Source organism: Triplophysa rosa, linkage group LG17 (genome assembly GCF_024868665.1).
Source record: "Triplophysa rosa linkage group LG17, Trosa_1v2, whole genome shotgun sequence".
NCBI classification, from domain to species: Eukaryota; Metazoa; Chordata; class Actinopteri; order Cypriniformes; family Nemacheilidae; genus Triplophysa; species Triplophysa rosa.
Window position 1 is genome coordinate 13,567,386 of NC_079906.1, and position 26,997 is coordinate 13,594,382.

A 26,997-nucleotide genomic window follows, 5' to 3' on the forward strand; every position below is an offset into this window, starting at 1 on the left:
AACAGCAGAAAGAAATTTGTTTGGGTGGTTAGCATATTTCTTAACTAAATAAAGCTTGCCTTAAATAAACTACTTCATTTAAGTATTAGATCCTTTAAGAATCTATTTTTATTATTCATTGGTAAATCTGATAAATAATAATCTGCACATAGTTGACAATTTTCTGTGTTTATTTTAGTGCATTTTCACATAAGCAGAGATTTTAAAGGTTTTTTTAGACAACCTGTAGAAGACATTATTGTAGCAGCAAATACGATAGTCAAGCAAAAATGTTTTAAGTTAAGTTTTAAAATGTCTTCACATTTTGTGCTGCAAAAATCTTTCTGAAGAGTAACCAACAAATGTATAACTCATATCAAAGCAAGCTTGTTGTTTACAAACAATTGGGAAGTAATAATCACTTAAGATCTAACAGAATTATTGCCTTAATAAATATTTGTTTTGTATTTAAGATATATATTTGTGACATGTGCCATCCTTTGTTGTGTTATCAATAGGCAAACAATATAGAGACTGAAATAAAAACATGAAACTCAATCATCAATAATATACTCAATCTATACATTTACATCCAAGTAATGCAAAATGAAACTAAAAGTGCAATGACATTCTACACATTTAAAACCGCAAGTATTTTAGATTATATACAAATCCACAACAGTGTTCCCAGAATACACTGCTTTTCATGGCAATATCATCTTTTGCGATGCAGTTTCAAAGAAAAGCAGGGATAACACTTCAAGTTATTAGTTAAGAAATGATGACCACTGAAGGTGTCGGACTCTCTTAATCTGCACAATTGAATAGTCTAGCACTTTAAAAGCAATCTTATTAACATGTTTCCATGTTAGCACAAGCTTCAGTTTGGAAGCAGGATACAATCAAGTCAGCCTCTGTACTATTATAATAGCACTGCAAAGACAGCAGGCTCATTTACAAAACATATGCAAAACAAAAACGGAAATTTCAAAACCATCATGCATGCATGCTTCCTCAGTCAGTGGTCCCATTGCCCTGACAATCAGATTTAGGGCTTAGCTGAGCAGCTTGTGGCGGTCAAACACAGTCTTGCGTTGCTCCTGAACCTGTTTTTTCCAGCGCTGCTGAGCTCCCTCAACCCTCTCAAGCACAGTATTCCCACGGCCCTGAGCACCATCCACATGAGGCCTCAAATCCTGCAGGGGGAGACAAACTTCACAAATTATGCTTAATCCCAAGCAAAACTATTGCATGTATGCAAGTGTGATGTAAAAATAGGAAAATATCTGTAAAAATGTTCCTGGACCAAACTTTATAAAATAAGTAAAAAACAGACGGCACATGCCTCAGAATCCTCCTCGTTCTGCAATGGCATGGTGTAGGGATCATGTTTGCGGATCAGAGGATCAACTAGAAGCAGGAACAGCATGTACAGCAGAAGAGCTCCAACAACCGACAAGTAGATGATAATGGTCACCTAAAAAAAACAAGGCGACTATTAAATCATAACATTTGCCAGTTATTTTGTTTTTTATTAGATTACTAAAGTGAGTCAACAGAGTGATTAAAACAAACAATACCTTAATGGTGTTGCTACTTCGCTCTTCATACTTGCACTCACAAAGCAGACAGTATGCCTCCACATCATGACCAGGAACTGGCATAGGCTCCACCACATGCAAACAATTACTACAAATCAAAACAATGACAAACCAGAGATGAATGACAAATGTATAAGCTAGTCATTACATGCAATTATGCCAGATCTGTATATTCAAACTCACCAGTCTTTCTGGGACACGTTTTTGTTGTAGATATGGCCACTTATGTTTCGGTAGGGTGGACAGATGCACTTACAACGCACATCTTCAAAACTCTGTGACAGAATCATATTGACACGTTTAGGGGGCGTTTTAATATAACTGGGACGCCTGTATTAAATTTGACAGACGCAGTTTTACAACAGGAGAAACAAGTACCTTATCAGCATGTGCATGTGATATCACCTCTATGACAACTAGAAACGCCAGAACAAGGACTGGTGTCCGGAGAATCTGAGCAATGCTGGACGACATGATGCCTGCAAAATAATGAAAATAACAATGTATTTTATTTCTGACAATCGATTGAATGGTTAAATTGTCAAATAAAATCAAAGAAAAGGAAGAAATAATTTCAACTAACCGCTATTTATTCAACAAAGTGTACTCTCTCGAAATGTACATTAAGCTTATAAAAAAACGCTCTCTCAATTGTAGAGTTGAGGCCTTCTTACCTCTCTGTTGTATGTTTTAAAAGCAAATAAGACTAAAACATAAAGCGCCACACGTGTAGACGTAAATTATAGAACAGTTAAGAACATACTGCGACATTTCCAAAAACCAACGTCCAACAAACATTTGTTTACATTACCCGGATATTCATGCATGTTCCTGTGTCGCACGCATAGACTGTAGGTCACACGGTTCCGGAAAACTATACGCCCCGCCCCCGTATCCGATAAAAGTCTAATTAAAAGACCACACAAAAATGTTTTATTACTAAACTGTGGGTGTGAGCCATTTAAATTCAATTTAACGTCTGGATATATTGTTTACTTGTTTCTTAAGATTTGTATTTATGAAAGATCAGTTGTGATTTCCCTGTGGTTTACTGTGCCTCTATTGGTTATTCGAAACGTCACTCAGACCGCGCCGCATCCAATCATTGAGCAATCTTTCACCCATATAATTTTGGCGGCGGTCGGAAGATGGCGGAAAATTTGAAAGGTAAGAATATATCGTGTTTAATCGCTCAGAAACATTGGTTTATACAACATATGTTTCACATATTACCCGCGCTGACGTTTAAACTATGGCTTTTGTCTATAAAACTCGGAAAGAAACATTTCATTTAGGAAAAACATTTGCTGAAGTTGGTGATACAAATCCACATTAAGGTCGATGTTATGGCTTCCGCGCGCCTTGCACGAATCTATTCAACAAGCGCTTTGTGCAAACCGCACCTTATCTGTTTCTCTTTCTGTAAAGTTAACGTTACCCAGCGCAACACAAATATGGTTCAACGGGTTTGCACGCTCAGTAGTTTGTTACACTCTTAAAGATTTTAGCTAACTTTTTCCCGCCCCCCTGAATCATAACTGCGCTTTTGTCCTTTATTTATGCGGACACTTAAATGGCATCCTTGCACATGTAATCCTTGATCGAAAGATTCACTATTCATTATCGATACATTTACATTTTCGACCACTTGTTGATGAAATTACTTGCACTTGTCCTACTTCTCATGTGGTTACTGCTGTAACGTTAAAAAAAATGCATTTGTTCTTTATGTATTTGTTTGTCGTTTTTAAATTTGACCTCGAGTCTTTAATAAAAAGTGATGATTTATAACGTTAGTGCTGTGGGTTTGCAAGTCGTTTTGAAGCGGTTTGAAGCGTGTCTATAAAAAAAATGTGTGCGTTTTACTTCCGTTTATCGTGCAAGTAAGAAACAAAACAAAGCGTAACAAACTAATTATTGTGCTTTATATTGGAAGTGTGTAGAGTAGCATGCATTGCTACTGTAGATCAGCTGGAGACGCTGTGTCGAGAGGAGGGTGTTCTGTGTGCCAAGCTTGGCATCAACAAGCACAATCTGGGCGATTATGACGTTGAATACCTCTGCGACTACAAAAGAAAAGTCATCACCGATGGGAAGACACAGACGGTACAGGTGAGGATTAAAACGGCAAATCTTCAAAATATCTTCTTTTGTGTTCTGCTGAAGAAAGTTATACAGTCTTGTAATGACATTTGAGCGAGTAAATGATGACAGAATTTTCATTTTGGGGTGAACTACCCCTTTAATGCACTTTTTTGATATGTATTCATACCATATCTCTTACATCTGTGAATGCATTTTCTTATGACCTTCACAGGAGTTATTCTTAGTAAAATGGAAAGGCTATCCCGAATCTATGAACACATGGGAACCACGAAAGAACCTGAAGTGCATAGATCTGCTCAATCAATTCTGGGCAGACCTGAACGCAGAGATGCAAAGACAGAAGAAGCGCTGCGTCCCCCGACGGCTAGATCCGGCCACCGCATCCTTCCTCGTCCAGCGGGCAAAACTCCGGCAGACTCTTAAACTGTGGGAGGTGCACCTCAACAGCCTAGGCACCCACAAGGGCCATATCTATGTCACGAACAAGGTGGATCTGGAAGGGCCGCCTAAGAACTTCACCTACATTAATGACTATAAGGTTGGCGACGGAATTTTGCTGAATGAGGTGTCTGTGGGCTGCGAATGCACAGACTGCCTAAATTGCCCTGTGGAGGGCTGCTGTGCTGGAGCGTCCCAGCACAAGTTTGCGTACAATGAAATCGGCCAGGTCCGCATTCGGCCAGGGTTGCCCATTTATGAATGCAACAAGCGGTGCCGCTGTGGACCGGACTGCCCCAACAGAGTGGTGCAGAGGGGCATTCGGTATTCCCTTTGCATTTTTCGGACAGACAATGGCAGGGGCTGGGGGGTACGAACCATGGAACGCATTCGCAAGAACACTTTTGTCATGGAGTATGTTGGGGAGGTAAGAAGCATGGGGTGGGGGTGGCTTTAGCCCTTTCTGTCTGAATCAACTATGTCAAATTGAGAGTATCGGTTAGTTTGTTTTTACCTTGGATGCATGTTTTTAAAGAGTAAAAATTCTTATTCACCCTCGTTTCGTTCAAAACTTACATATGACTATTTCTGTGGAACACAAAAGAAGATATTTTGGGAAATGTTTCAGAGGCTTTGTGTTTATACAATACAAGTCAATAGGGACCCATGTTGTTCGGTTTTGCCGAAGAAAGTTTATACATGTTTGAAATGACATTATTGTGAGAAAATGTTTGGGTGAACTATCCCTTTAAATATATTATTTAAGGTGTGTGTCATTGAATCATTGTAGACACAGCAGAATGATCTAATATCATTTATAATGACTTTGTTCATTGTTATTTATATTCAGTTGAGTGCTACAGCACTGTCAGTTTAAGGTTTTGTTGTTATCACATGGACATGTGTTCCTTCACTACTTGATATTGTGTTTATCTAGCAACTGACACTTTCAAACTCACAGTGATGGATGATTGGCTGTTTATCATTTTTTTCCAGAAGAAAGTCTCCATGATTGTTTGACTACTTTGTTTATCATATGCTTTAGATCATTACAACAGAGGAGGCAGAACGGAGAGGTCACGTGTATGATAAAGAAGGTGCCACCTACCTTTTTGATCTGGATTATGTGGACGATGAGTACACAGTGGACGCCGCTCACTATGGAAACATCTCCCACTTTGTCAATCACGGCGTAAGTGTACTTAAGCTTCTATTTTCTTAGTACGACCTTAGACTTATGAAAGCATTATGATTTTACATTACATGAGTTTTTTTAATTGATGATTACAAATGTAGTAACACCTTTTAAAGTTGAGCAGCAGTAGAATATACAGGAAAATTATGAAATTACAGCAAACCAATATTTAAACACTTCATTGCAATAAATACTTGATATTGATGTTTTTTATCTAAAAACAGAACTTGTCAAAAACAAGTATATGGTCTCTATAACGGAAGCTAAGAATTATAAGCAATGAAAGTGACTGACATTGTTTCTCCTTTGTCTTCTCACAGTGTGACCCCAACCTTCAGGTCTATAATGTGTTCATTGATAACCTAGACGAGCGGCTGCCAAGAATAGCGTTCTTTGCCACACGTGGCATTAAGGCAGGAGAGGAGCTCACCTTTGACTACAAAATGAACAGTAAGTGTTTAACTGTAGTTGTAGCCAAACAAGTGGCAGCCAAGCTGCAGACATAAATAAATCTTCTGTAAATAAAACCTCAAAACTCATTCTTTGTCTCAATTTTCTACAGTCGATCCAGTAGATGCTGAGAGCGAAAAGATGGATTCTAATTTCAGTCTGACAGGACTTCCAGGTTCTCCTAAGAAACGTATGCATATGGAGTGCAAATGTGGTGTGGCAACATGTCGAAAGTACCTCTTTTAAGGGGAAAGCAATGTCAGAGTCACTGCAAGAACATCATGTGAATGTGAATAATGACATCTACAGTGTTGGAAATGTTTAGGAGGCATTTGTAAATGCCTTACTGAATTTTATAGTGTTTTGTTTTTAGATTTCCCCAAGATCAACGTTCTACTCAACATTGTTGTCCAGTGTTTTCCATTTGGAATTCTATTTAAAAACTATGTTTTGGTCTGACTTCTTATTCTATATTAATTGGTAAGTTTCAGTCTTGTTTTCCATAAATGTGACCACAAAAAGGAAAACTCTGATTTCAAATGTATAGCTTTTTAAAATTGGTCACATTTTAACTGTTTCTTTTTCCTTCTCAGCCGTTTTACCAAATATCTCTTAGTGTCCTTTAGGTATCAATTTTAAATAATTTAAAATGTCCTTTACTTATATCATCTGGTGTTGCCTAACATGAATTGTCCACTTGGGGGCAAGATTGTACTGCACAAAGAAGCAAGTTTGTTAGAAGGGCAGATTTATGGGGTTGATGCCCTTTACGCATGCAAAGTGTTGCCTTTCTGTTTTGTGTATATAGTGTAACTATCCATATGTCAAAAATATATTAATTTACTGTTAAACTGGTCATTCTGTGGCTGTGTGGTTTGGGAGTTTGCAGAAATGGACAGTGAAACTATGGGATGTGTGCTACAGATTCATGTCTGATGGCAAAATTATATATTCGGAATTAGTCTCAGGAAATCTCACAATATAGCTGCGATTCTTAAACGTAGAAGAAAAATCTGTATATACATTTTTATTTTTTGGTTTTGTATTAAAAAAAATAAGATGCTCTGTCATAAGACCTCACGTTTGTTAGAACACACATGGAAAAAAATTGAATCATTTGGTGTCATTTTTATTAAATATGTTTTTTGTTGCTTTGTAAATTTCCTTTTTGTAACTTCACTAAAGTTTATTTTATAAGCTTGTTGTCAACCTTAAGTCTTAACATGTGAAAAGACATACACTCAAAAGAAGACTTGTGAAATAAACTGATCAACTTTATTATTTAGCTATAGAGTTTTATTTCTCAAATGATAAAATATAGCTCTGTTTTCTTAGTGAACACATTTTCACTAATGGAAGCTATTGAGCACAACGTATGTGTATACAGCTTGTTTTGTTTGCTCATCCAGACATTAAATCCAACAATTGACACAACAAAGCAATAAAACGACTTCGTAACTTTGCAGTCATGTTTGGAAAGAGGTAAGCAAGTTCTTTAAGGAACTGCTCTATCATATCTGCTTACAATGGAGTTTAGTCACCCAGTAATTTGATGCTGTGACTTCAGAGTAATGTGTGACCTTTTGGGATGATATGGTGGGATGATTGGCCACAAACTCACAGAAAAAAACTGTCGTAACTTTAGTAGCTGGCTGTATGTTTTCATTAAAACATGATGTAAATGGATTTAGCGCTCCATGTAAATTTGGAAAAATGGGCGTAACATTTTAGGTGTATAGGCAGAATATTTGTCTAATCTGGTAATGCCACACATTCATTTTCAGTGTAGTTCAGTCAATCAATATACAAACCCAATGGCTTAAAACAACAAGACACAGTATACTCTGCCTAGTTCTGAAATGTTTGCACAGAATCACAATTTATCACAAAGAATAGTTGTGCTATACGTAAAATATTGACCAGCCTAAAACCCCTAACAGGTTCAAATGTTTCTAATTTCCTTACAGCGCTCCAAAATACCCTTGATTTCACCTTGTCCAGTCTCATTTCAGTCTTAAACATAAAAACCACAAACATTCTCCATCACATCACAGTTACCCTGTGTATCAATAAATACTTCAAATGCGTCCCTTTCCATTTGCCTGTAGCTACAAATACCACAAAACTCCTCAAATTCACAACTCCATAAGCTTAAATTTACATATACTGTTGTTTATAAATAAACTCTAGTCAATTTCATATAGAATCACTTCCTAAACTGACAAACACAGAATCTCTTCACAAACACAGATATGACGCCGGTTACATTGGTATTGAAATTATTTTTTGAATTCATTAAGGCACAATGGAGAAAAGAATATAACATGTTAAGGCTTTTTATAGTGCATGGCGAAAAGAAAATCTACACAGAAAAGACCAAAAATTAGAAACAGAGGGACATCAAGAACAATCCAACGAACAGGAAGATGCTGGGGTCCTGAATGCCAACAGCCAAGCAGACAGCAGCACTAAAGAAGGTGAAAGAGGCGGTCACGCACCTCTCCAGAATCACTTCAGTCTCATTCTTCGATACTGTAGACATGTTACTGGTTTCTCTGGGCAGTGGAAGCGTGGTTTCTAAGTCTTTACACGTCTGAATTGCAGTGACAGAACTTTTACCACCCTGGCAGGTTAAATCCTCTTCTGTTGAAGAGAGCACACTTGAAGGTTGAGGAGAGAAGGCTATATCGTGAGCCGTAGATGATGTTTCAGAAACGCTGGCCAGCTCTGACGTTTCCTGTGTGGTTGTTTGATGGTTTGAAGTAGACACGGGAATACCCTGCTCACCATTGTTTGGATTCTCATTTGGTTCTTGCATCGTGATGTTCAGCTCATGATTAGAAGTGTCTTCAGGCGGACAGATGGGTGCGCTATGGGTTTCTCTGTCCTGTTTAAGACAGGAAGCCGCCAAACCATCCATTTCCTCACCACCCTTCTTTGTGCTTTCCACTGTCAACATTACTTTAACTGTCTTGGAGGTCTCAGCAGTGAGCATAGAGACAAATTCTACTTCCTGTTCTTGAATTCCTGTCTCCAGAGGATGCTGTAGGGCCTCTATCAAGCTGTGTACAGTCATGGTTACACGGTGTTCCTCCACATCTTCAGTTGTGTGATAGTTCTTCACGCTCTTTGAGAATGGAGGCGGCACAGATTCTTCCAACATGTCAAAGTAAGTCTCTGTCTTTTCCTCTCCTACATTCTGACTTTGTTCTTCGACGACGTTCATTTCTGTCCCATCTATTTCTGACAGTACACACTCAACATCTTTCTTCTTTAAATCATATTCTTCCTGAATGTGTGGTGCATCTGAAAGTCTACCCGACAAGTGTTGGCCAAACTCAAAAGGCACTTGGACTGCTATCTCAGGATGGATATCATCTTGTTGTGGGTGAAGGGAATGGTCAGGTTTATTAGAATCCTCAGATTCATCATTTTCATCACAGGGGTGGACAAATACAGTAGGAACGGGCATAGAAAGGACAACATTAAAGACATTAACTTGTGACTCACATAACTGTGAAGTGGATTGTGATTGAGACTCGTGTAAGGTTGAGGATTGAATAGTTTCATCTGTAGTTTCAGTTTGGGGTGAGTTATATGATGATGTTGACTCTAGAGGAAGTGGTTCTCCTTGGAGATAATCTGTAGTAGAAAGAGGACATCCTGCTGTGGAGAAAGACCTGGTGGACTGAGGAGGACTAGACAAATTCTTGGCAGTCTGCAATGGAAAAAAAAGCGACAAAATGCTTGGAATTTTAAACTACGCATTTCCAGAGACGTGGACAAACAAAAGTAACTTGCATATGTAATGACACACAACATTGATGAACTGGAATTCCTACAGACTAATAAATAATGTAAGATGCATGGCACAAACCTGAAACGTATTATGCATTTTCATAATCATTTCTTGACTGCAACTACTTTAGGAATCAAGACTAAAGCATTTGCTTATACATAATATTATTCATACCAGCACTAACCATGAACACCAGTGATCAACCAATATTAGTGATATTTTAGGCTGTATAATTCATGCTCTTGTAATTCATAGACAAGATTTCTTTCATCTTTAATGATTCTATAGATTCACTATAGATGGATCATTATCAATACAAAGACACTATTTGAATGTAAAGTCACCTGTCATCCATTATCACGATTTTTTTTTAAATACTTAAAGTAGTTAATCTAAAATGAGTTAATAAGTGCACATATGAATTGTTTATAAAAACAATATTCCATAAAAAATGTAAGAATAAATTCTGATTTCATGGTGACTTTAACATTAGTTAATTGACCATGTACTAACATGACTAATAGTATTGACATTAACTAACATTAACAAAGCTTAATAAATGCTCATACACTATTGCTCATGTTGGTTCATGTCAGCTGATGCATTTACTGATGTTAACAAATACAACCTTATTGTCAAGTATTACCAATATATTTTGTAACCACTGACAGATGAGCAGCAGAGTGTTTAAATTTGCAGTTTTCCCTCCAAATAAGTCCTTGCCAAAACAGCCCATGGGAAAAATCCCAAGAACATAAATACAAGATCTGTCAGAGTCATTTTCTGATGTGGGAAATCTCAGGAATACAGCTGCATATCTAGATCAGTATAAACAAGAACTTGGAACAAAGGTATTTTAAAACTCCCAAATATAAATAAATTCTACACGGTTGATCTAAACATCATGTATGACAAGTCATGATACAGGATGCACATTACATGCAACACAACGAACGGATGACGTTAGCAAGCCGTAGGGTTATCAAGCCGCATGCGCATTACCTAAGTTGTTGCTGAAGCTTCAATAAGCTGTACAGATAGACAGATGAAAAGAGTACAAATATCAACAGAAATTCATTTGTTTTTTTAACTCTTGTGTTTTCTGTGACACCGTGATTTTTGATACTTTACAACCTTTGACCTGTACATAAATTGTCCAACTATCGCGATTCTTAAAATGAACTGGAGTACAACCTTTATGCTTTTGTAGTCAGTCCAGCTGCTTCTACAAACAACACCACTTCTCATAATACATTTTTAAAAAACGGCTAAGAAGTGCAACAGAATAAAATAAATACATTTTTACAAATGAACAGTTAACCCCCCCAAAAAACTATTCATTTACTCTTATGCTGCTCCAAACTGTTTAATTTACTTTATTTTCTGCACAAAAGAAGTTTAGCATGCTGCTCATTTCCATCCTGTTCATCATGAGGTGTGTAAATGATCACAGTTTTTATTTTTGGTTGAACCCTTCCATTTAAAGCTGATATACGTATAGTCATTATTTTCGATTATATAGAAGCCACTTTCTGCAACTTATAACATTTTAAATGATCTTTATTTTGAGGTTTTCTCAAGTGCGTTTAAGATTTTTTTAAAACAGCATAAAAGTGTTTCCTCATTTAAAACACGCATAAAGACTCGAAATAAACTTATGTTTTACAAACAACAAAACAATTGAAAGAAAGCATGCAAAAAGGCTGTGAGCGAAAACCGAAAAGTTTCCCGTTTTAAGGTCATAGAAACCTAAAGGTAAAGGTTAAATTCAGGAGCGGAAAATAAAGCTCTCTTTAAACCTTTGTCTTTGTTAACTCTGTCTGAAACACGCTGTGACATTTTCAACTTGCTATCCCAGCAGCACTTGGAACAAACGTGCATATAAAACAAAGCTCACTCACATCAATGTCGATCTCCGGCTGGACTACAGTCGGTTGTCCAAAAGAGGTTTTATTCTCGGCTGGTTCGAATTCATTGCTTCGCAGATCTGCTAAAACAGAACCACAAAGTAATCTGAACATAAAATAACTTGGACTTGGCATTTGTTTGTTTTATTGACGCTGAGTGAAAACATTACAGTTATAAAAAGTACAGTATCATGCCATTGTGCAATTGTTTTTATGTGTGGATAATGAAAATATGAATGACATACCATCTTCTTCGTCATAAGAGTCATCATAATCAGTGTTTGCTCTGAAAGAAAAAAAACCACTATTAAATAAGATTAAATAAAAGATGTGTTGTCATTCAGTTTAAATAATTGTATAGGACATTTAAGAACTTCACAGATTTATAAGTTGTCAAATGTAAATGAGCATTACCCATTGGCCAAGGGTGTACATGAAAATAACTGTTACCTCTGTGACATTTGTTACCATAGTAACATCTGACCGCCTCCAGTTTCTTCAAAGTTGTTTTTTTGGAAGTCAGTTTTGTGGGTAGACTAACCCACACTCCACTCCTAATCTAAACATCCACATGATGGATGCTATGATGTTGTTGACCTGTCCAAATATTCCATATAGAAAAGCAATTTTGGAACCCCACCCAATCACATTAATGGTCATGTGGGGTAATACCAGTCCTGTTTTTACATTCTTGTTTATATATCACAGATGATGCCTTTTAAATTTATTGATGCAGTCAGTTAAATGTGAAGGGTTCAACTGGGGACACAAATAATTTTCATGCGCAAAAATGATTGATTGACCTCCTGTCCTATGACTCTCTATTTCTACTGCGATTGGGCAATGAAACAGAAACAAGATATGACATTTAGAAAGGATTGCAAGCAACATTGCTTATGAATCTGCTTGGACTGTGTCAGATTCAAAACTTGACTTTGATCCACTCACATGAGATGAGTTTCATGACAACACAAGTGCATGTGCATGTGACTTTACTAGATTGTTTTACCAGGTTTTACAAACCTGTGTGAAAATGTTTATGCCTCTTTTGCCTCAAAACTGCAATGTATGGAAAACTAAACCTTAAAAGGATCCTTTAGATTTCATTGGAATATTACTAAGCTACTAATGTGCAGACAAAATGTGAAAAGAAATAAAATTGTGTGAAAGGTTAATGACAACTGCTCCAGGTGCACAGAGGAGAAGTAGTGTGGATCTACATTTGGTGGCGCGCTGTGCTTCTACTGAGAAACCCCTGCAGAAAGGTCAGAGGTAAGGTCTCGGTATGCCAGAGCTGAAAGTGACACCTGCCTTGTCCTATTTTCATCCTCCTCGCACACCACTGAATGACTGCCATTCTCAAAAGAGAGGGAGGGGGTGAAGTGTGCAGCTCCAGGCTCACACAATATACAGATTCTTTAATTCTGTATAACAGACGCTGTTTTAAGGTAACTTTGTAAAAAATGTAAACAACAACAATGGATATTTCTAAATGTTATTTAAGTGCATGCCTACGACTTAAGAGTAATGTGATTCATATTTTGGACACGTCACCAAAGCCCATACAATCAGAACCTGTATGAGGCCTTGATGGTTTCGTGGAACGCACGAGTCTTCCGGTCTGTGTTTGGTTATAACATAATTTAATTGATCGTATATTAAATGTATATTCATATCAACTTATGTTAATATTTCATTGTATATTAATTGTATTAAATTAAAACAATTAAACAGTTATTGACTCTTTGCGGAGGTCTACCGGAAGTTAGGTTTGGGCCTAACGTTTGTTGTTGCCGCTAAAACCGTCCAACGTTATAACGTTACCCTACGCACATTGAAACAAAAACGTGTGTGTTAAACCTAAACAATATCGACGAGCTCCCCAAATATGACATATAGCCTATACACATATCATGTATTGAACACAGGTCAATTAAGACATCATATGTCACCTTATGGGAAGGGAGCTCCTCAATATTATCACTGCACTGCAACCAAACTGTGATGACGCCCACTTACCGGTACCTTGGAGGCTTTAATATACCTCTCAGCTCAATATTCTCCTCATAGGTGGACTGGGTCTTGTCCTCTTCGTAAGATTGTAAGAGGGTTATTGAATAATTTTTGCCGGAGTTATTCGCCCAAAACTCTCCATCTGACGTCTCATAACGCGCCACAAAATCTATGCGCGCTCCGTTGAACAGATACGGCGGAGCGAAGGACAGCTTCACAGAGAACATGTCCGTTTCGTCGTCGTTGGAGCCCTGCACGTACTCTGCCGGATAATCAAAGTGAGTGATCCAGCCGTCCATAGTGGACCGAACGTAGACCGATTTCTGAAAAGAAACGTTGAGAACACGGATCAGCACCTCAAAAGCCAAGGTCTCATCCGGCACAGATGTCACGCTCTCCACTTCCAGCTTGTTGGTGTGGACGGAGCGCACCAGCTCCGTTCCCGTGAGCGCCTGAAACTCTGGCAACACGCGGTAAGTGGGCTCGTGGTACGCCTTTTGGTAACGCGCCTCTTCTTCCTCCCATCCCGATTCGTCGTCTTCTTCTGAATCAAACGGTACAAACATCCTGACATCAACCAGCTCGCCTCCTCCCGTGGTGTCGGCGAAGGACACTCTCCGGTTGGGTAACGCGAGGCGAATGCGCATGTACTCGGCAGTTTCATCGGCAATCGATGGTCCTCGCTTTCTGGGCACCGGGGAGCATCTCGGTAGGTTCCGGACGTCTTCCTCGGTTTCTTCGTCATCTTCATCGTTAAAGGGGGAACTGTTGTTCTCTTCGTCGGAACGTTCGACCCTCACCGTCCGAAAGAGACCCTCTTGAGAGGGAATGGTTAAGAAATGATTATTACTTCCCTGCGCCATTGCGTCTGTTTCTGACCCCGAAGTCGCCTCGAGTAGTCAGGACACATGAAAGGTGCCGCTGTAATCGTGCGCGTCCGTGCGCAAATACTCAGATCGTGCTCCCCTGCATAGTGCCAATGGAGACCCGCGGAGCTGCAGCGAGGGTCTGCCACCTCGTTACGATGGGATCAGGCCTAAATTATTGACATAAACAAGAGCTGCGATTTGGAGCGCATAGTGCCCAGACACACACAAGTGACTAAACTTAGAAGGAAGCTGCAAGTCCATCGTTTTTCCAGAGGTCAAGAGGAAGATGGGTCTTGTTGGTATATCCCTCCCCCTTATCTCTTGTTGGTCGCTCCAAACAACACACGCCCCCACTTTTATTTTAAAGGTTTAAAGTCACGCGGATTTGTTTGGTTGTTCTTATTGCAGTTTTTTAGGAAAATAACCCTAATAAAAAATAACAAAATAGGTTACTATAAATACTGATAATAAAACTATAGCCTGATATATATATATATATATACACTATACAAAAACAATTAAATTAATACATAAAAAGGTATGCGGGTTATTATTAACAATATTTAAAGTTTTTGAGTATGACGACGATATTTCCACATTAAAAACTGTTGATGAGGCCTGTCAATCATTATTAGATATTAAAGCAAAATAAAAGTCCCACAGTAAGCCTACCTGTCTCTGATAGTACAGTCGTGGCCAAAAGTATTGGCAGTGACATAAATTTTGTGTTTTGCAAAGTTTGCTGCTTCTGTATTTGTAGATTATGTTTCCACATGTTTCTGTGGTATAGTGGATATTTTAAATTAGAATATTTTACGTTTTAAATGCGTTTATTGGCAAAAACAAAATATATGCAAAGAGTCCAAAGGGCCTTGTTTTTTATAACCTCTGCAATTCGCTCTGGCATGCTGCATATTAGCTTCTGGGCCAAATCCTGACTGATGGCGAACCTTTCTTGCCTTATAGTGCTCTGAATTTTTGACCAATTTTTGGTCTTCTGCTTGTGCACTTACTTTTTGAGGATTGACTATGGGACTGACATCTGGGGAGTTGTTTAATTATTTAAAATGCATCGGATCACTCTGCATAATCATCTTTAAACAATGTGAATGAACACCACAACAGCTTAAGCAGAAACTTTTGCAAAATACAGCATTTATGTCACTGCCAATTCTTTTGGCCACGACTGTACAGTTTTAGGTTTTAATTTCCAATCATTAACACAAGCCTTGTAGGTTAAAATGCATTTCTCACAACACAATCCAGCAGCATTGTTAATTGATATTGTTTCATAAAACCAAACGCTGACAAAGAGAAGTTGCCATTTTATTTTAAGGAGAATTACTGTTCAAATGTATCAATTGAAAACAACCCCTAAGATGGAGCAGTCTTGCTTACATCTAGGAATATAACACATTGTTTAACCACAAATAACTCTTGAGGGTTTTAGACACAGCACTTTCAATTTTTTAAGGGATACTCCACACAAAAATGAAAATTCTGTTGAACACAAAAGAACATACTTTGAGGAATTTAGGAAATCAAACATTACAAGTTTGGAAGTAGAAACGTTGTGCGTCATAAAAGCTAACACTGTATAAACAAATACAAAGATTAAATGTTTTGAAAAATGGTTAAATGTAATTTAGACAGATTTGAAAGGTTTTTAGTACTCACTTGTATGCATATTTTAACTTGCATTGTTTAATTCAAAAGTCAGACACAGCGTCATGAGTCCTACTGAGGACTTGCTGGTTATAAGTAGGCATTTTGTGTAACCGTTTTTTCCCCAGTTGATATAACACAATGTGTATTGGCAGATAAAATGTGTTTTACAACAAAGCTTTTGGAGTGATTTTCCCGGTCTAACATTAACTGCAACCTTTATCAAAATTATGAGTACCTTGCATCTGTCTTTCATATTTCAATAAGTCTTTATGGAGGCTGGTTTTTCTCAGACCATTGTAACTCTTCTCAACCCTCCCAAGTACTGTTGCAGAATAATAGATCAACTTGAATAAAAACAAAGTTTAATTGTCACGACTGGCGTGGTGAAGAACCCAAATGCAGGCAGGCAGTGAAGGGGTTAATGAAACAAGACTTTATTTTAATACTTAAAACAAATACCCTCGATGGGAAAAAACAAAACTAAGAATATATATATAAAACAAAGACTTCCCACGTGGGGGCAAAACAAAAGACAGGACCAAAATAAACTAACTATAAAGCAACGACACAACAGCTTAACAAACAGCACGACAGGGTACACCACAAAAACTCACAGAAACTCAAGGAACATAGCACAGTACATACAACGGCCACAAACACAAGACAAAGAAACAAGAGGGTATTTAAAGGGAAGACAAATGAGGGATAATGACGCAGGGCAGGTGTGGGTAATAAAACACTCAGGGAAAGATAACAAGGAAACGAAAGGGGGGATCAATGACTAGACACTGGAGAGAACATATATTATTGTCAAAAGGACAATAATATGTTTCTCTCCACACATAACCAAAGGCTTTGTCATGACTCTGCTACAGGACCAAGAAAAACATGACTAAATGAAGCAGAGCCATGACATTAATATCTACAGTGTTTTAAAAACATATTTTAACAACATCAGGCACCCTAAAACATGTTCTTTGTGTGATAAATGGCTAAATGTGGCTTTTTAAATTACATTTTCAAATATTTAACTAATTTAACTTTTTCATCTTATTTTATAGGTGATCAGTCGGTCAAAACCTCACCATTAATTATTTTTCTTTGCTGTCAGAAAACGTAAAGTGTAAGTATAGACCTAAGTATACGGTTCATTATCGAACAACATCATCAACCACAAAGAGACAAATAATAAAGCCAATGTTCAAGCACACAGCATACATTCAAACGCTTTGTTTAAGAAGAAACAAAAGCGTTCTCTTTGTTATAAAAGTAAGTGTAAATATTTTGAAACAATATTATGGGGATATCCATAAAATGTAATGCCAGTAACAATCTATGTGTTGTTTTACAATTTTTCAACAACAAAATGTAAGAAAAACGAATAATATACCAGGATATGAGCAAAAATTCTGAAGAAAAAAAGGTTGAATTATTACAGCTTTGTACACATAGTATTTTAAAATGTATGAGTAGACAAAAAACCTTATTTGTTACTTATTGTGTATTAAATTGCAGCCCTTAATTGTATTTGTTTTTTAAAATAACTGATTTAATTGTTAAGATATGAATAGTAAAACATGTTCATCATTAAATTATCTGCCCCATTTCCTTTGGGGATGAGAATGGTTTGTTTCTGTGCTCAGGAAAAGCATGCATGTCTACATACGTGAGTTTGGGGTACCATTATCAAAGATGCACCTTGAGAACAATTTGTTCAAAACTCAATGACCTTTTTAACCACAGGTTGTTTTTTTCCTGTGTTAAACTAATCAACACACATGTTATACGTGTACATAACTTCAGTCTCCCCCCAGAACCCAAATTTAACGTCACACCCTGAACACGGACTTTCCGAAGACGTAACAGGTTATTTTCTCATTTTTTTGGTGTTCCGGAACGGACTTCCGGCACTTTTTTGTTGAAAATACCATATATGCACTTATTTAGTTAATTTAAAACAGTGGGTTTTGCACTTAATCTATGACAAGAAATATCCATAATGGTTTAGTTTATAAAATAAGGAACTATGACTTCTTCATATGATCTGAATAAATGAGGGAGAAAAGACAAATCTGTAGAAAAAGCATTTTGCAGATGCTTCATGGTAAAGCAACATCTGGGCTTTAGGAGATGAGATTAGGCTTTTGGCCAATGATGTATGTAGGACATAGCTTTTGGGTCAGAAGATGCATTCTTTGACTTTCTCAAGCAGTACACATATAGGACTCAATCTCCTAATTATGAAAGAGCCTATGAAATCTATAAAATATTAACCAGAAAATGAACACTTGAGTGTAGAAAATAAAAAAAACACTGGGTGTAGAAAAAAGAAATGCCACAAAATTTCTAAAGATGATGTGGAGACCGTCTACTCTGTCTGGTAGGAAAAAAAGCATTCATACATGTTTGTGCATTCACACACGCCAACAGCGTGGGGGAAATTATTCCCGCCCGTTTTCCACTAAATGTCACACAAAAATTATAAAAGGGTTGACCCAGGTACTCACCTTAATAACAGCTTTCACTCACATCTCACACAATTGCACAGCAGGTGAGTTATTTTTGACTTTTTCTTTAAGCTGTATTCATTTGGCAATCAGTTTATGTTTGCCCATTATTGCAGGAGGGAGAAAAAATAATTTGCAAAAAATAATGCCTATTGGCCTAAAACCGTAAACAAGGATTTTTTGTTTGCCTTTTTGCCAAGAAGTATGCAGGGATTTATGAAATTGCAATTATTTAATCTGGAAAATGAAAAGCTTAAAACACGTGTATGATTATGGAAATTTACGTACATTCTGGTGTAATGTTACCACTCAAAGTACAACTAGGTAGATTTTAAAAACAACATTGTTCATTCATTATTTTAAATGAACGCATGTAAGCTTATCTTGTCTCCTCATTGGTTCAAATAATCAAAAACCATCATTTTGACACATCGAAACACCATTTTAATACATGTAAAGCCTTTGAAAACCCCACATCATGCAAAACCTGCAACCCTTTGAAACACATCCACACTGCAAACAATAAGCTCAGCATAGTAAAGAAACCCAACAAAGTGCTTTCCTGAACTGCAGATGCAAACTCGATGTTCGGTTTCTCTTTCCTGTCGAGAGGCGCCACAAACGAAGGAAAAATTTAGCACAAATTTTTGCACATCATTTAGCACAAAAACCCTAAAGACTAAGGAAAAGAGTTACAGACAAAAGGAAGGTGTGGGAGGTATTGTAAGGCTTTTTCTTATACACAGAGCTCCTGCACTCGTAATAGTAATTCCATCGTGTGTTAGTTGTCAACCACTGGCTATGTGATCAATGTTCCATATCACAAGAGGATCACTCAGGCAACAGGTGTAAAGGGTAAGTTGCAAAACTCTAAAAATAGAATTTGTACCTGTCTGATGTACTTGCACGTTGAGAGAAAATGTGTTGAAAATGGGAGCAGATGCAGTGTTTTGGAAATGCCAGCTTGGCTGACAATATTATTAAACACGTTGACAGGATTGAGAATTTTAACCATGAAATCAATTTGTTTTGAATGTAAAATGCCATTTTATGATAGCGAGAGATAAGTTCCGATAGCATAACCAAATATCACCTTTGACATTTTTTTCAAATGCGTAACACAGATCATCAACATTAAATCAAATAACTTACAATTTTATGCAGGTTATTTTTTTGAAGATTGAAAGTCTGTCAGACACTTACTGTACTACCTGAAAATATAATAAGTAGGTTATCTTATCTCTGACACATAAATGTGTAAAAGTGTCCTATGGTGGCAGCAACAATTAAGAAAATCTTATGTTATTTAATATTGTGAATATTAATAATATCAAATATATATATATTATTAACAGTTAACACTATACCCTTATATTTCCAAAAGACACATTCAAAAACTGCTTCAAATTACAACGTTTCTTTACATATTGCCATAGAAAAAGTGACACTAACCCTCCAAACGATTGTGATATCCAAAATTGAGCTAAGCCATGACTGCAACAATATATTTCTAAAACTGTGTCTGTGTCCGGTTACCAAGCGTTGTCATTTGTGTCTCTCGAATTTACAGTACAGTACTCCAAATATTCCACTGTCGATTCATATCATGTTTCGTGCAAACAAATAAAAGCAATTTTTGAATTACAGACCCACTGTAAAGTGTGGGCTGTTAAGCAAAATCAAAAGGCTGGAAAAAGTGAGTCAAAATGAAATCTCCAGTTTCTATAAACAGCTAACCTGGTGGGAGAGTAAATAGGCCAAAATATTCTTTCTGTTTGTTTGTTTGTTTCTATTCCGTATCTGATTATTAGGTGGGAATTGAAAGTATTTTATCGGTTAAAATTAGTTTCATATCAATGCAAACAGCCCTCTGTTTGCTCACTTCTCAGATCTAATAATCATAACACGGAAACTAAAATTATTTTTTGGAGTCATTGCGAAATGAAACTTTCTGCTGGACCAGACTATACTCATATCTGTTAAGTGAATGGAACCGAGAGGATGCTGTATTCAGAGAGAGAAATGAATAATGGGTTTCAGTGCCTTGAATAATCCAATATCATCTTTAGGTCAAAGTCTCAACCCACAGAGAAGTTATTGGAAAATATATACACCTTTGCACACAGCCAGTGTAAATAAAACATTGCAAAATTGCAATGGGGCCCATAAAATTATAGAGTAAAAAATGACATGACATGGTGTGCTTACACTACTTTTGTGTTACTGGCGGACACAAACATACTGAAAACACTTTTTTTTTCTTAAGCTTGTGTAGGCATTACACGAAAACATCTGATACTATTCAGAACCCACAAAACGAGGCTCTCTACTAATTTCCTATCGCTGTCTTATCTTCTCCTTATCATGGCAAGTTGCTTACTTGAAAACCCCCCCAGGTGAAAAATATTGACATTTATCACATACTGGAAGTGGTTAATTTTAAATGTCATTTCACCTGACAGAGAAATAAGCAACACAAATGTTCTGCATCGCTTTACTCTGAACACGACTTCTTAACAAGTTCAGAAAACCGCAATGACACTGACGCTCCAAGGATGAAAGCTAACTTTCTTTATAAGTTTTAAGGCACTTAATTAAAGTTGTTTTTTGTTTCAGAAAGTGTTATACATTTAGCTGTAGCTTCTTTTTTTGTGTCAGCCAAAAACTAATTTAAGAAAAGAGTTTTGATGGATTCTTATACCTCTTTTTTGGCTCGAAGTCAGAACGACAAGCACCACCAGAGTGGCAAACAAAGAGCAAGTGTAACAGATCAGTCGGTTACAATAGAACTTCTAAAAGATTGTATCAATTTTAATCGTTCAATGTTTCAGCTTTCATTTTTTTAATTAAACATCCAGTGGATCAATGCAGAGTACGTTTTTTCATTTATTTCTTATTTCTTAACATAAATGATATCAAAGTTTGATACAGAGGTGGTAAACGGAAACTTGAGGCAAATAGAAATGGTTGGATGCCACAGAGATTCAATTTGAATTCAGTAAAAACATCACTCTTGCCAAAACTGTTTTTGATATAGAAAATGTAAATTAAGAAAGGTAAAGGGAACAATTTTCTCTCAGAAAAACTGAGATTAATCTTATGACATGGATATGATCATTTTTAATTTGAAATAGGCTACTTGTAAGATGCTTCTCTGGAGGTTACATATTCTAATTACATATTAATAACCATGATTATTGATATGGTGTTAATATTACACATATGAGAATATCATGAGTAATCGCTTTGGATAAAAGCGTCCGCTAAATGACTAAATGTAAATGTAATGTTACCGCTGGAACCAGCCAGATGCTCTGAGTGATAATACCGTCTGAGGTTTTTTATTTTATTTCTCATATATCTCATTTTAAGGAATGCTTCAAAATAGAGCCAGTAAGCACAGAGGTGGAGATAACAGGAGCAGACAACATCCATATCAAGAGGAAAACTGTCCCACCTTTCTCAGTTCACAGATCAAATCCAAAGGCAGCAGTTCACCTCTGAGCTCAGTCAAGTCCATGGCTACCAAGGTTAAAAACCAGCCTTTTATGTACATTAATAGTCCATCCATAAACATCAAGTTTAGCACAATTTACATGTTTGTTTAAACCCCAGAATGTTTACACTCGATTTTACACTGGTTGAGCTTAAATGACCTTTGTGACACTATTAAAACATTCTATGTGCTTTTGATATGTTTGTGATATAAGGCATCTGCTACATTGGAGAATGATCTTAGACGGTACGGCTCATTTGTCATTCAAAATTCCACCCCACAACAGCAGGTACGTAACAACCACAAAAGCTTATCTAAGAATGCATAGCATCGGGTTACGTGACAAAACTGCGATTTTTTTCTGTATCTCTTTGACTTTCTGTTTCCTGTTTCAGAACACCAACGAAAACACAAGCAAACAGCAGCTTCATTCCCAGCTAAGACCGTCAGTACTACGCAAAGGCAACCAGCCTTTCCCACAGGGTACTTTACATACTCACACTGCTTTCAAATTACTTTAGAAAATTAAACATTTTAATTTGAGCAGATTTTAGAACACAACCGTGTTACAAAAACACAATAAAATGTGCTGGGTACACATACCTTTTGTTATACTCCTTAAATGTAGATGTTCACTCTGCTGTGCACGACTGGGTTGTGAATACTGTGTGTAAGACAGAACCTGAAAGTGAGCGGTCCGATTTTGCCCCATTTTACAATGGCCAATCAGAAAGCAGAAGCAAAGCCTCCGGGTCAAGTCCTCAGCCAAGCAGCACAGAACATACCGGAAGGTGATATTCTAATGCAAATAAACAAGCAAACAAACAATATGTACAAATGGTCTCTGGTATGCTGAATAAAGTCCTCTATTTTTCACTAGGAATGCATATTCTGTTCAAGAGGACTTGCTTTGTGTTAAAGGACAATGTCGATGGCCAGGTTGCTCAAAGAGCAAGGAGGTGTTCAAAGAATATGCACATTTCCTAAGGTAAAACAGATTATTGGATTGACGCAATGGCTTTTAAAGAATAACTCCATTAATAAGCACATCTACTGTATATGCTTTTCTGTTCAATGATCCAGACATCTGTCTAATGAGCACGTTCCTGGAGACAGAAGCATAGCCCAGCTGAGGATGCAGAAAGACAATGTGCAACACATGGAGAATCAGGTACATAACAGCAGTACAGTTATGGTAAAAACAATAAAAACATAAAGCATACCTAGATAAAACAAAGATGACTGTTAATGGGATTTTATGATATTTGGTGTGTTAATGTTAGTTAACTTCAGAGAGACAGAAACTTCAGGCGATGCATCTACACCTGTTCCAAGCCAAATCTTCCTCTGAGGTAAGCGTGAATAATATGGAAAAACATACAACATGGAACAACAGTGAACATGTACAAGGCGATTTCTATTGTATGCATGTGTTTTGATGGCATTGTTGCACATCAACTACTATGCCTTCTGGAAAATAGAGTTCTGATTTACATTGTGCTAGTTTGTTCTCAGGGAACACACAAATTAATAAAGCGCTAAAATTATTTTAAAATTATCTGCGTCTTTTTGGAAAAAACTTTATACCAAATGCAAGAATGTTATGTCAAGTGGAAAAGAAACACCCTTTAGATTCACTAGAGACATAAACTATTACAATTTGTTATTCTAAACAAAAGTAACCCTAAATATACTAAATATTAAAACTGTAACTATATAACAAAAATTAAGCTAATACTTGCTGTTTAAAGGAACAGTTTGCCAAAAAATAAAAATTCTGTCTCAATTTACTCACCCCTAAAGTCATAGTGAAATATTTTTTCATGAAATATTGCAGCATTTATTGTAAATGGTTTACTAATGTGGGTCATTCTCTTTTTAAAACCTTGTGCCCTTATAATCTTTAGGTAAAATCTGAAAATGCACTTCCATTCTGTAATGACTATCCATCTTAGATGAGGTATGTTAGACGGTTTGGGCGGAGCATCCGTTAACTCCTCCCTATTCAACTGTCAGTCTTCTGCCAGTTCCATTTCAAAATGCAGCGGCTGTTTTTATACATCCAATCAAATTGCAGAGCCACGCCGCACAATTTTTCTCATTCGATATTCCATTTCACTCAGAAATGCGTCATAATACGGAAGTATTTAAGTTATTCCAAATCTGTATAAATTTCTTTGTTCTAATAAACACAGAAAGATATTTGGAAGAATGCGTATAACCAAACAGTTCTTGGCCACCAGGCAAGATTATAATGGTAGTCAAAAGTGCCCCAGAACTGTTCGCTTTCCTACATTCTTTAAAGGGGTCATATGGCGCAAATATGTGTTTTTCTGTGTCTTTGTTGTGTTATAAGTTGCCCATGCATGTATTACACACGTAAAATTGCAAAAATGAAAGTGTCGGAACAAAAGATGCATTCTATCTAAAAGCGAATGCTCACCCAGACCTGCCTAAAACGCTTCGTGTAACCACACCCCCACAAATCTACGTCAGTTCGTGGTATTATTTGACTAAGACCGCCCAAATGTATACGCAAGTAAGGTGGGCGTACCTGTCAGTACAATTGCTTTGAAACCTGATGTCACACGCTTGCAGTATTCGACCAATCACTACGCACTGGTTAACTGGCCAATCATAGCACACCTCGCTTTTCAGAGCGATGAGCTTTGTAAAAAATCAGTGCGTTTCAGAGAGGCGGGGCAAAGGAGGCGATACAAACATGCACGGTATGTGGAAAATACAGCGTTTTTTAACCTTAAATCGTATATACACCTTGCATTACATCTAAAACAAATTATAATATTCGTTTTAGCCGTGTCAAAACATCTTCTTTTGTGCTTAACAAAACAAAGAAATACAGTTTTACCTACTATGGTAGTCAATGGTGGCCAAGAACTATTTGGTTACAAGCATTTTCCAAATATCTTTATCTGTGTTTATTAGAAACAAAGAAATGTATACAGATTTGGAACAACTTAAGGGTGAGTAGCCTAAATGAAGACAGAATTTTTCCTTTAAGAAGGTGTTATCAACAATGATCCCTAGTCAATTTAAACGAGGGTCAAAAATCCAAACCCTAAATGACAAGTTTGTCTCATAAGATTTTTTTTTTGAGGGAAGAACAAAGGTGTGCTTTACTGTAGCTCCTAACATCTGTGTAATGTAATTATCTCTTTCTGATCTCAGGTCAGTACCAGTGCGGACAAACTGGGCCATATTTCTGGACTCCTGCAACCTGCTGTGTGTCAAAATGCAAATGGTCTCTATGACACTGAGCAGGTGGCAAGTGATGCATTAGCGCAGGGGTACTGGCAGATCTCTACCTCACAAGTAATACCAGGTCATTCAGCACCATCACCCCCCCCCCCCACACACACACACACACACGCACAGAAATCCCAGCAAATCAGAATGCTGCATTTTCTTGGCTAAAATTGTGCTATACAAATTTATTATAAATAATTGGATTAGAACTGACTATATATTTGTGTGCATTTATTATAATTTTTTTATTTTACATTTAACATTATAATGTTATTTTGTAACTGCTTATAGGAATTATCCCCAGTTTTGAGTATTATAAATACACAAACATCCGGCCACCGTTCACCTATGCCTCCATGATAAGATGGGTAAGTGTTCTGAATCACACTCTCTATTCTATTATCATTTACTGCGAGTCACATAAAATGTGTGTTTGTTGTATCCCAGGCGATCCTAGAAACTCCAGAGAAACAACTGACTCTGAATGAAATCTATCACTGGTTCACCCGCATGTTCTTTTATTTCCGTCACAACACAGCCACATGGAAGGTATGACATAGTGTTTGCACTGTCACTTCAAATTTGTGCATTTTTATATTTGTCATTCCATAACTCAGAGCCCACAAAACCAATCCTGAAAGCCACAGCTACTGCTTTCAACACCAGACGACTTTCACATACATGTCACTAACAGAATGAAGATTGATGACTTTGTCATGAAAATAATGATTTTATGTCAGTGCAAAGTAAATGCAAATCATCTAAATGTAATTTAAATATCTCTATATATATATATATATCATTTAAATATCTATACATCTTATTATAGCATATCTATTTTTTTATTTAAATAAGAAATTCCCCTGCTTATTGCAAGGTATGTTTTATTATCTGTAGAATGCTGTTCGGCATAACCTGAGTCTACATAAGTGCTTTGTGCGTGTTGAAGGAAGGAAAGGTTCTGTTTGGACAGTGGATGAAGAGGAATTTCTTAGAAGGAAAGGACAAAAGTTACACAGGTACTTTATCTTTGCTTCACTTTGCATTCCTGTCAGTTGGAATATTGAAGGAAATTAGCTAGCTAGTACAACCTGATCAACCGGCCTATCAAGGACCCAAAAAGAGCAACTGGTTTATGTAAAAAGTGGCTTTATGTTGGGGATGGGAGACTGCTTGGTCTAATATAAACTAATAAAGATTCAAAACTGTTTCATGCTACGTTTTTTCCAGGGACCAGGATATGGGCTGGATGACACCTTTTCACCTGTTCCCTCTGACTCCACAAGATAAATCTTACCAGATGTGAGGGACTCTGGCTAAGAGACCACAAACAATACTCAACCACTAACAATATTATCTTTTAGAAGAACTGCAACTTATAGGAGCAATTATCTCAGTTAAGACTGTTATACAGTAAGTTGATGTAGATGGAAACCTATACACCATATTGCATGTTACCCACATTAAAAATAGTCAGCTGTTTAGAGTAAACTGTAGTATTTAATCATAATTATAGCCTACTATAGTATAGTATTATTACTACAAAAAATACTACTAAAGTATGCTGTAGTGTTTATAACAAGAACGATAAATGTTTATAAATAATAAAGTATACTTAATATACATTACTATAGTAAATTTCAAAAACACTATAGTATCTATGGATTTTACTAGCTCACTATAGAAAATATTATTGTATAAT

The 26,997-nt window shown here is 36.9% G+C and overlaps 4 protein-coding genes across 10 annotated transcripts; 2 read left to right on the plus strand and 2 right to left on the minus strand.

The window, feature by feature from the left end:
• Positions 1–152: 152 nt before the first annotated feature.
• Positions 153–2,461, minus strand: tmem9 (transmembrane protein 9). Of its 3 annotated transcripts, none has more exons than XM_057357052.1 (6): positions 2,392–2,461; positions 1,959–2,059; positions 1,764–1,855; positions 1,560–1,668; positions 1,325–1,456; positions 153–1,175 (listed from the first exon to the last, which is right to left on the minus strand). In XM_057357052.1, exons 1-6 carry the CDS (start codon positions 2,405–2,407, stop codon positions 1,035–1,037), a joined length of 591 nt encoding a protein of 196 aa, XP_057213035.1. In that variant the 5' UTR covers positions 2,408–2,461; the 3' UTR covers positions 153–1,034. The 3 variants fall into 3 exon arrangements, with proteins under 3 accessions (XP_057213035.1, XP_057213037.1, XP_057213036.1); XM_057357054.1 differs by lacking the exon at positions 2,392–2,461 and adding an exon at positions 2,255–2,385; XM_057357053.1 differs by lacking the exon at positions 2,392–2,461 and adding an exon at positions 2,164–2,385.
• Positions 2,462–2,710: 249 nt separating this feature from the next.
• Positions 2,711–6,876, plus strand: suv39h1b (SUV39H1 histone lysine methyltransferase b). Its single transcript, XM_057357051.1, has 6 exons — positions 2,711–2,747; positions 3,517–3,692; positions 3,898–4,551; positions 5,170–5,316; positions 5,640–5,769; positions 5,882–6,876. The coding sequence occupies exons 1-6, from the start codon at positions 2,729–2,731 to the stop codon at positions 6,013–6,015; spliced, it is 1,260 nt and encodes a 419-aa protein (XP_057213034.1). The 5' UTR covers positions 2,711–2,728; the 3' UTR covers positions 6,016–6,876.
• Positions 6,877–7,047: 171 nt separating this feature from the next.
• si:ch211-167b20.8 (uncharacterized) lies at positions 7,048–14,666 on the minus strand. 2 transcript variants are annotated; one of them, XM_057357044.1, is made up of 4 exons: positions 13,495–14,666; positions 11,721–11,761; positions 11,470–11,558; positions 7,048–9,487 (listed from the first exon to the last, which is right to left on the minus strand). In XM_057357044.1, exons 1-4 carry the CDS (start codon positions 14,349–14,351, stop codon positions 8,153–8,155), a joined length of 2,322 nt encoding a protein of 773 aa, XP_057213027.1. In that variant the 5' UTR covers positions 14,352–14,666; the 3' UTR covers positions 7,048–8,152. The 2 variants fall into 2 exon arrangements, with proteins under 2 accessions (XP_057213027.1, XP_057213028.1); XM_057357045.1 differs by having other exon boundaries at positions 11,470–11,555; positions 13,495–14,664.
• Positions 14,667–14,890: 224 nt separating this feature from the next.
• foxp3a (forkhead box P3a) lies at positions 14,891–26,964 on the plus strand. Of its 4 annotated transcripts, none has more exons than XM_057357049.1 (13): positions 14,891–19,387; positions 21,905–22,062; positions 22,243–22,317; positions 22,424–22,511; positions 22,657–22,819; positions 22,909–23,016; positions 23,112–23,199; positions 23,312–23,380; positions 25,218–25,371; positions 25,587–25,663; positions 25,743–25,844; positions 26,193–26,314; positions 26,526–26,964. In XM_057357049.1, the coding sequence occupies exons 2-13, from the start codon at positions 21,907–21,909 to the stop codon at positions 26,599–26,601; spliced, it is 1,278 nt and encodes a 425-aa protein (XP_057213032.1). In that variant the 5' UTR covers positions 14,891–19,387; positions 21,905–21,906; the 3' UTR covers positions 26,602–26,964. The 4 variants fall into 4 exon arrangements, with proteins under 4 accessions (XP_057213032.1, XP_057213030.1, XP_057213033.1 ...); XM_057357047.1 differs by having other exon boundaries at positions 14,891–18,576; XM_057357050.1 differs by having other exon boundaries at positions 14,891–17,148.
• Positions 26,965–26,997: the final 33 nt, after the last annotated feature.

What these genes read in the sequence shown, in the direction of transcription:
- tmem9 (XM_057357052.1), bottom strand. An exon ending in CACATGCACATGCTGATAAG is followed by an intron (nt 1,856 to 1,958) that starts GTACTTGTTTCT and finishes ATTCTGTCACAG; the next exon opens with AGTTTTGAAGATGTGCGTTG. An exon ending in GAAGTAGCAACACCATTAAG is followed by an intron (nt 1,457 to 1,559) that starts GTATTGTTTGTT and finishes TGTTTTTTTTAG; the next exon opens with GTGACCATTATCATCTACTT.
- suv39h1b (XM_057357051.1), top strand. An exon ending in CCCACTTTGTCAATCACGGC is followed by an intron (nt 5,317 to 5,639) that starts GTAAGTGTACTT and finishes GTCTTCTCACAG; the next exon opens with TGTGACCCCAACCTTCAGGT. An exon ending in CTTTGACTACAAAATGAACA is followed by an intron (nt 5,770 to 5,881) that starts GTAAGTGTTTAA and finishes AATTTTCTACAG; the next exon opens with TCGATCCAGTAGATGCTGAG.
- si:ch211-167b20.8 (XM_057357044.1), bottom strand. Translation starts at nt 14,351, where the DNA reads ATGGCGCAGGGAAGTAATAATCATTTCTTAACCATTCCCTCTCAAGAG. An exon ending in CTCTTATGACGAAGAAGATG is followed by an intron (nt 11,559 to 11,720) that starts GTATGTCATTCA and finishes GTTCTGTTTTAG; the next exon opens with CAGATCTGCGAAGCAATGAA. An exon ending in AGCCGGAGATCGACATTGAT is followed by an intron (nt 9,488 to 11,469) that starts GTGAGTGAGCTT and finishes TTTCCATTGCAG; the next exon opens with ACTGCCAAGAATTTGTCTAG.
- foxp3a (XM_057357047.1), top strand. Translation starts at nt 18,378, where the DNA reads ATGATGTGGAGACCGTCTACTCTGTCTGGTAGGAAAAAAAGCATTCAT. An exon ending in AGCACAGAACATACCGGAAG is followed by an intron (nt 22,820 to 22,908) that starts GTGATATTCTAA and finishes ATTTTTCACTAG; the next exon opens with GAATGCATATTCTGTTCAAG. An exon ending in ATGCCTCCATGATAAGATGG is followed by an intron (nt 25,664 to 25,742) that starts GTAAGTGTTCTG and finishes GTTGTATCCCAG; the next exon opens with GCGATCCTAGAAACTCCAGA.